The sequence below is a fragment of the Triticum dicoccoides genome, chromosome 6B, assembly GCF_002162155.2.
Source record: "Triticum dicoccoides isolate Atlit2015 ecotype Zavitan chromosome 6B, WEW_v2.0, whole genome shotgun sequence".
NCBI classification, from domain to species: Eukaryota; Viridiplantae; Streptophyta; class Magnoliopsida; order Poales; family Poaceae; genus Triticum; species Triticum dicoccoides.
In genome coordinates, this window is record NC_041391.1 from 62,588,749 (window position 1) to 62,597,633 (window position 8,885).

The 8,885-nt window shown below is 42.4% G+C and overlaps 1 protein-coding gene across 1 annotated transcript; it reads right to left on the reverse strand.

The window, feature by feature from the left end:
• Positions 1-2,599: 2,599 nt before the first annotated feature.
• LOC119325086 lies at positions 2,600-7,328 on the reverse strand. The gene is made up of 10 exons (XM_037598831.1): positions 6,711-7,328; positions 6,558-6,602; positions 5,935-6,021; positions 5,078-5,128; positions 4,510-4,647; positions 4,308-4,427; positions 3,686-3,747; positions 3,546-3,601; positions 3,366-3,469; positions 2,600-3,253 (listed from the first exon to the last, which is right to left on the reverse strand). Exons 1-10 carry the CDS (start codon positions 7,083-7,085, stop codon positions 2,894-2,896), a joined length of 1,398 nt encoding a protein of 465 aa, XP_037454728.1. The 5' UTR covers positions 7,086-7,328; the 3' UTR covers positions 2,600-2,893.
• Positions 7,329-8,885: the final 1,557 nt, after the last annotated feature.

The window sequence follows — 8,885 nt, forward strand, 5'->3', positions numbered from 1 at the left end:
ACAGAAAAAAGAGAGGAAAAAAAATCTAAGGATGTGTTTTGTTACAGGGAGATGTTAGGGTGGTTATGGGTATCTCTATTCAGTTGGCTAGGGATAGCCGTTTTTTCTGTTTGGTTGATGGGTGAGGTTATCCCATATTTTCTTTGGTTTGAAGGATGAATTATGATTGGGTATAACCCTTGAGTTCCTGTTCCTTTTCCCCTTGAGTCTACAATGCAGCTATATCTATATGTGCTAACATTACTATTATACAGATACAGCTCTTGCATATTTCAGTAGGCAAGCAAGAGTGAATTTTTTTTCCAATTATTAATTTGTTACAGAACTAACCAATCTCTGTGCTCGTTGCATATATTTTCATATTATGTATATATTATGTTTAACTAATCTGCAGTCAATCCACAGCATCAACAAAATAGTTGGTCCATTTGACGGAAATGCCCAATGGTGGACGGGCACTATGTGGACTTTAACAATATCAATTTTCCACAACGAAAAAAAGTCGAAAAAAATTCTACATACACAAATACACATATAAAACATTCATTAAAATTTTCGTAACAATATACTTTCATATGTGGCGTAGACAAAAAAAAAACAAATATGTACATGAAAATGGGCCAATCTATTTTTATTGTTGGGCCAGGATTTTGTTTTGTGCAGCGTGCAAATTATAATATTTTTGAACGAAAATCCACAGATCCACGGTGAATATGTTTAAGTTTTCACGGTTTTCTTTTCGATTTTTTAATCTTGAAAAAGTGATTTTTATTTCATTTAAAAAATCAGGAGCCAATGCCCCCGTCCACCGAATTATTTTCCTCCGCATACCCTATCATTTCCGGGGGCTGTTTCTTTGAATTTAGTCCAAGTAAATTGTCCAGTTCAATAATTCTTCTCGGCTCCCATATCACAACACCGTCGCCATCGGTCTCTATACTCCATAGTTGGGCGGTGAAGCCTGACAATAAAAGGAAACCCATCCCACCACCATCTGCTCGGATGACCGTGACCGCGAATCTGCCCGGGGTATACATGTCCCCTGGCAGCAATTCCAGGGCTAGGCTCTGCCTATCCAAATCAAACCCAAGAGTACTTCTTGGCGACCCCGCCGTAAAAATCGACCAGTGAAGGCAATCCCCGGCCAGCACTGCGGGCTCGCTCGTAAAAACAAAAAAGCCATCGAATGGAAGCGGCGCCGAGATGAGGTCACCCCATATGCCTGTGTCCGACGAGTGTTGGCTAGGGATAGTCATTTTTTTTTGTTTGGTTGATGGTCGAGATTATCCCACATTTTGTTTTGGTTTGAAGGATGAATTATAATTGGGCATAACCCTGAGTTCCTGTTCCTTTTCCCCTTTCAGCTGCTTCAGGAATTAACCAAAGGATCACTATGGGAGATAATCAAGGGAAGAAGCAAAGGCAGCAAAAACAATTTTCTAAAATTACCCGAACATTTCTTTACATTGTATAAACAGTTTCTAAAAATGTCGCAAACATATTTTTGAAATATATGAACGTTTTTTTAATGTAACCACCTTTTTTAATGGTAAAAAATATGTTTTAAATTACTTGATTTTTTTACATTGCATAGAGATTTTTTTTCATGAATATATTTTGGAACGTGTGAACATTTTTTTACATTGTATAATTATTTTTTTGATGTCACGAACATATTTTTGAAAAGCATCAACATTTTTTGAATGTTGTTCCATTTTCCCTTTTGTAGATTGTATTGATGTGTTGAACCTTATTCCAGAGCTGGAGCCCGATGACGCTAACATGTGCAAAGATTCTACAACTTCTGCTGATGTAAGCGAAAGGGATCACTAGAAAAGATCCCGGCCAGTCTGCTATTGGAAGATCATATGGTGTGATATGTGCCTCATGCCGGAATCAATCAGTGCAACAAGCTGTCTTAACGCATAGTTAACATAACAAGTTGTCATTGAGTACTCCCCCTTGCGACAACCTATTGATGCGATCTAGAAACTATGTGGTTTCTTGCAGCTTTGGAAGCCGCTCAGCCGCCTTCCCGACCGAGGCGCTATCGATGCTACCACTGCAGGACCCAGGACCTTGGCGATTCGGCTGTCACTGCCCCTTCCTCCGCCACCTCCGGAGCCGGATTAGGTGTTTCCTCAGATCGCCTTTCTGTTTAAAAAAAAATGGGCCTGTTGAGCTGGTACCCTCAGCAGAACATTTTATGTGGTACTTTGTGTGTGTTTGCATGCTGCTGGACTCTGTGTGGGTGCGTTTGTATCATGTGTGAACTCTGTGTGGCTTGTGATGGTTTGCTTTTATATATAAAGCGGGACGAAAGCTTTTTTCAGTAAATGTAAGACATTTTGGCGGTTTAAAACCCTTCGTTTCTAAATGTATGACATTTTGGCAGTTTAAAGAAACATAGGTAGTACATTGCAAAGTAGTACCAGCCAGGTTGTTGTGATTCAAACAGCTTCACAAAGCAGGCAGGGTAATATGAGTAAATTCTTCGAAAACAGTTGCATCCTTGACACCAGCAGTGCATATATATGCCAAACTGGTCAATCATTCCAGTGGCATCAGCAGTACGTATCTTTGCCAACACAAGAAAGAATGCACAAGTATCTCTGCTTCATTACTGTATTCATTCATATGTAGGATTTCTGCATGGGAGATCTATTATACACCAGCTGGCAATATAACAAGAAGTTCAATGTGATCACACAAGATTCACTGAAGTTTTTCTTCCTATCAAAGAAGAACGCACAAGTGTATATGCTATGCCTACCCCAACTTCATCACTCCATGTAGATATCTGGAGGATAATATGCCTACCACTAATCTCGGAAACACTCTCATTCATAGGCAGCAGCCCAACTCAACTTTAATCCAGCGGAATCTATTCACTTCAACTCTGATCAGCAGGCTCTTCTCTCTGGGAAGCCTGATGACTTGAACTCTGATCAGCAGGATGTTTTCTCTGGGAAGTCTGTTGATTTGAACCCTGATCAGTAGCATGTTCTATCTGGGAAGCCTGATGACTTGAACTCTCAGCAGAAGGAGCACGTGGGTAGATGATTTCGTAGTGATTTGCCGAGTACAGCAGGGTCACTCTCGGATGGGGAACTCCAGGACCAGTGTAGATATCTGGATCATATCCTCCTCGGACTCGCTCCACTCTGAGGGGGACCTCAAGCGCTCTGGCCAAGGCCACCATCATAACATGATCCGTGAACCGACGAGCTGGAGTGACACGCCAAAAGCACCACTGTACATACAACAACAATAACAGGTTAGGTAAATTGAGTGTCATGTATCCAACAATGGATGCATCGGAAATCAGCACAACGGTAATGTAAGGGAGAATATGCATCACAGACATCTTCCAGATTGTAATTTCCTCTGAGCCCTGGTATAAGCGGTTCATACACCTCCCTGTGCGAGCACATCTGGATAGCTACTACTAATCTGAGGAAAATGAAAACTAACCAAGAAAATGTGTCAGAAACATGAATTGTGATGGACAAAAGGAAATATGAATTCAAGGGTGTTTCTCTCACTGTCTAGTGTCGTATCATCCTTGCTGAAGAACTTGAGAAGTTTCTCTTTACGGCGGCTAAAAATGGCACATTAAGTGAGATGGAATGTATTCGGCCACAATACTATGATGGAATTGCAGAAAACCAAGCGAGTCAAAAACCTGCTAGTTGATTCTCTGCCATGTTTCAGTCTCATTATTTTCTTGATCAGATTCTTAAATGCCTGAAAGAACCAGCGACTCAATAATTCGCAGTTGATAATCATATATCATAGGTTACAATGATACATACAGAATACTGATCAATGGAAAGATATAAAAGAACACACCTAAGATAACTCGCCTGAGAATCTTTAGTCGTTAAGCATATACTATAGCTAGTAACAGAACAGTGAGGTGGCTATACAATAATAACCAGTAAGTGAGCATTGTTGCAGTGCTCAAACAAGCATAAAATTACGTTACTTCCTTATTATATTGACGTTCCTTTGCAAGTAAATTTTCGTAAGGCCGTTGTTACAATCAGGTCGTTAACTTTACAATAAACTTCAAATTTGAGTTTCTGCCAACAGTGTATAAAACTGTGATGGCATGCCACTACTGTTAAGCAATTGTGAATCTCCTGCAAATGACAAACAAAGATTGGGAGATGCCAGATGCTGATTTAAGTGTACTGTAACCTGAATAGAATCATCATCCCTTACAAGCATGTTTATCCAAGAAAGAACATTACCCTCAAAAAAAGAAAAAGAAAGAACAAGTATGGAACAAGTATTGAACTTACTTTGCTGCTCCTGCGAAAGTCAGAGTTCCATCCAAGATTTGCATGTTGCATGGACATTCTTTCAACAACACGAAGGAGACGATGTTCCTCATGTGTGTCCTGCCTATCAATAACTTGCTCCTGTTGTACATTCACGAAAACAGAGAAAGTTAAATGCCTAAACCTACATCCTATGACAATGAAAAGCGGGGAGGACGATTACAAGGTACGAAAATATGAAGCTCCTGTAGAAACACTCCCCATCTCCAATCACCGGTCTATATTCTGAATAGGCATTAAGATGGTTCGCCTCGTCAGAAGCAAGCCTATGATGCCTTCTGACTTCAGTGATGGGATGTGTCTGCAACGAACGCACAAATATGAGAATTCAAATTACGCTGAGTTGAACATGGAAACAACATATCCAAAAATGTGATGGAAATTTTGTTCTCATTCAAAATTTCAGGTTTCCATGTTCTCTGGAAATGTTTGAAACTGCTAGTATATAATCCCATTATTGATACTTATTGGTTGTTGTTCAGTAAGAAAACAAGAAGATGTCCATTAACACATGATAAACTCAACAACAGTACAAGTACGATTCAGGTCCCATCAGACTATCACAACCAAGAGTTAACATACAATTTAGTATTTATAAAGAGAACATAGTCCTTCTGAACAATTGATTTTACAGGAACCACTAATCACAGTATCTTGTGATATAGGGATTTGATCCTGATTTTTCTTGCACTTCAATTTTTAACATTACATCAGGCAAAATGGAGACAAACCTGGTGGTTCACATGTTCCGAACATATTTCCCTTCCTTCTCTATGAAAAATCTATTTGACAGGAAATGAAGAAAACGAAGTTACAATTGTACAGAATCAACAAGATCAAGTATTTCAAAACAAGAAATAAGGGAATGGAAAACAGGTGGAATTAACAAACAACCAGTCATTTTTGTTCCTTTTCGCGGTCAAAAGGAAAAATAATAATGTATAGCAAGACCACAAAACATGTGCATCCAAAGCTTCTTTATTTTTGGCAACTATTTACATGAATTATGTTCTGGGGCTTCTGAACCAGTTCCAGGTACCAATCGACAAAATTGCCGAAACTTCTCGACCAAATCCTAAAGTGGTCGCAGATTTTGCATGTAAATGGAAAATGATTTACAGGAATTATGTTCAATTATCAAGTCTTGAACTAATGTCTAGATTAAAGTTTCTGATAACAGCATCTGTTTGCAAAGGAAGCTCATACATTTGACTTCAGGCTCTGTTGCCAAAATATTGCAGTAGGACATGACCTCATGATTTCCCCACATTTTACAGACAACAGTTTCAACAGGATAGCCATTTGCTTCAAAATACAATGCCGAATTGTGGAAAAACCCACGAGCACCTAGGGCATTTGTACTTCTGCCAACATTGCCCAAGATTCCTCCTCTATGCTAGGATGCCACATGACACTCTAACCAAGATTTCATGCCTTGATTACACTAACAGGTCCAAGAATTTAACATGAACAGACAGAAACCAAAGAAACCAAAAAAATCTCAGTTCTACTTTCTATGCACAAAAAATCCCAGTTCATACCACCCAAGAATCACAAGCGAGAAGAGTGGACAAGATTCAGACCATACCTTGTTCTTGATCCAACTCCAGTTTATACCTAGTTTGTCCTGCTTGGGTTTCACCTTTACCACAACCTTTGCTTGTGATAGTTTCTCCTGGTCCACAGAATTAGCATCAAGATCACATATTTCGGATTAGCAAGGGTGAAAGGGCTACCAAGATTGAAATATTTGAGTTATTCATATGAATCGAGTTTTGAGGCTTCGGAGCCAATTTCAGCCTTTCAGGCAACAGATGACAAAAGGCAAAAGAATAGAGCCATGTAATCCCAAACAAACATTCAGATTAACTTCCCCTATAACACCATTCATCTACACTGGAAATTGATACATTTTGGCATCAAGATTTCTTGCCAAAATATGACAGCAATCACTGCGAAGACATGATCCGCATATCTCCTCACATTTTTCACTTGCAGCAAAAGTGCAAAACATGCTATCATATACCAAACCAAATAGAAGAATCAATTAGCACAAGCCTGGACACCTAAGTCATCCTTGCCTACCGAGTAAGATCCTTGCCAACATTTGCCCGAGATTCCGTTTCTACTGCCAAATCATCCCCAACCCCAAGATTTTGACAGACTACAGCAAGCAATTCCGAGCAAGCAAGACCAGATTCATGCTCATACCTGTTCCTTCTTGTACATCGCCTCTTCCGCGCGCAGCGAGTTGTACTGCTCAACAGGAAACCAAGAAACGCTCAAGAACGCACTCCAGAGACTCTAAGAACTCCAAGAAACAACAAGAACTCCAAGAAACGCTCAAGTCGCAGAGGTCGTCACCTGCTGTTCCCGTCGCCTGTTGTCGACGGCCGCCTGCTCTTTCGCTAGCCGCTCGATCAACCGCTGCCTAACCAGGTTGAGGTCCAACTCCAACCGCTGCCCAACCAGGTTGGGGTCCAACTCCAACGGCTGCGCCGCCGCGGCGGGCACCGCCTCCTGTCCCCATAGCTCGTTCGCCTCGTCGATAGCCGCCTGCTCTCGCGCCAGCCGGTGGTCGAACACCAGCTTGGAGTCCAACGGCCGCGCCGCCGCGTTGGGCTCCTCGCTCGTCTCCGCCACCGCCACCGCCACCAAGGGGTCGCTCCACGCCGCCCGCGCCCTGCCGTCCGCTGTGGAGGTCGACTCCCTGCCGCCCGCCGCGGAGGTCGACTCCATGCCGCCTAAGGGCCCGGCTCTGAGCGTCGCGGCGATGGCGTTGTCGAGGAGCTGCTGCTGCTCGCGGAGCTCGGAGGAGCTGCTGCTGCTCGCGGAGCTCGGAGGAGAAGGAATGGTGGCGACTCCCTTGCCCTTCCGGGGGTCGACCACCGTGGCGGGGCTCGACCCATCGGCGCCGCCTCCGGCCTGCTCGAGGTGGAGGGGAGGTGGCGGCGCAGCAGCGCTCGGGGAGGAGGCGTTGGAGTTGGAGGAGGCCGGTTCTTCGATGCGGTCCTCCTCGACCGGTTCTGAACCGGGTGCGGGTGGCTCCATCGCGGTCGCGGCGGGAGGACTCGCCTGGCAATTCCGCTAACTCGCGGGGGGCGTGGAGAAGAAATGTTTGGAGGGTGCGGGATGGAAAAGGGGAGAAGCTTTCACGGCCATTTATTTGGAAAACCCTGGGGGTGGCGGTTTGGTCCTTCAGAGTTTTCTTTTCTGCAAACAACTACACGTTGAACCACAACAAAAAACTCCACGTTGAACCACATTAGTACAGGGTAGGCACATAGGTCCATTTGCAGATACATCCCACATAAAATATATTTTTTTACAAAAAAAGGAATTCGGGGACACGTGACCAATCTGCCGCCAAAGGACGGGATACGTGTCAAATCATACAAAACATAGGTTGCATTCGTGCACTATGTGAGCACCGGGGTAGCCATCGAACAATGCCTCCGCTGACAAAATTCAATCTGTCACTAGCAAGCTGGGCTCTCATTGCCATCGCAAAGAGCAAAGATCGAACAAAACAATACCAAACAAAGGGCAAGAACCAAGAAAAATGAGAAATTATATTACAAAGTCTTGGTTTTGAAGCAACAACGAAACCACTAAGGATGCACATGGTGAATAAAGCATCATCTTGGCAAACTCGGGTCAGATGTGAACAATCCTTGGAAGACAACAAACGACGAGACAACGACTCAACGGCACCATGATCCCCATCCTTCCACCCAAGCCTAGTAACCCAAAGAGGGCCTCCAAAATCGGAAGTAGAAGAGGCTAACAAAAAAAGAACGGATCCAACACTAGAGAGTAGCCTCATAGCCGCCCATGAAAAAAAGGAAGATCATCACTACGGTGAGACAAGAGAAGTGCCAAGAACATGATATGATCACGCGAACCTCCATCAAACTAGTTTGACTCTATATGCAATTGACCTGATGCAAAAACAATCGATTAGAAGCACACGATATCTAATGTTTTGCCAGTGCACAAGGGTAGTTGAAGCATGAATCAGGAAGTGTCGTTTCCCAATTTAATATTGATTCCTCAAGGTATAAGAAGAGTGTTGCTATTGTTGTTTCAACAATGCTTGATATGTCATTTATCTCAAATGTGTCGACTAATGAAGAGTACCTATCAGACTAGAGTAGTGATGGTTGTTGAATAGATGATTAAATTCAAGTAATAAACATTACATGGAAAGTAGATAATGGTGATGAGACTCTATTTTTCCTGCAATGAGATCACTATGTGTAACGATTTATAGTAAGCAATACAAATGCCTTCAACTGATAGTATGTTGTTGATCTTTGTCTTAGATGCTCGACAGACAAGCCACCCATGAATAACTGAACGCCCTTTCTTCCGGGTTTGTTCAACGCTTCCCCCCTTTGCAAATAATTGAAGTTCTAGGTTTGAAAAAGTCAAACTTCATTAAGTTTATTTTAAAATGTATCCACATCTACAACACCAAATTTGCTTCACTCTATTCATTATGATATAAATTTTATATATGTATTATATATTGTGTAG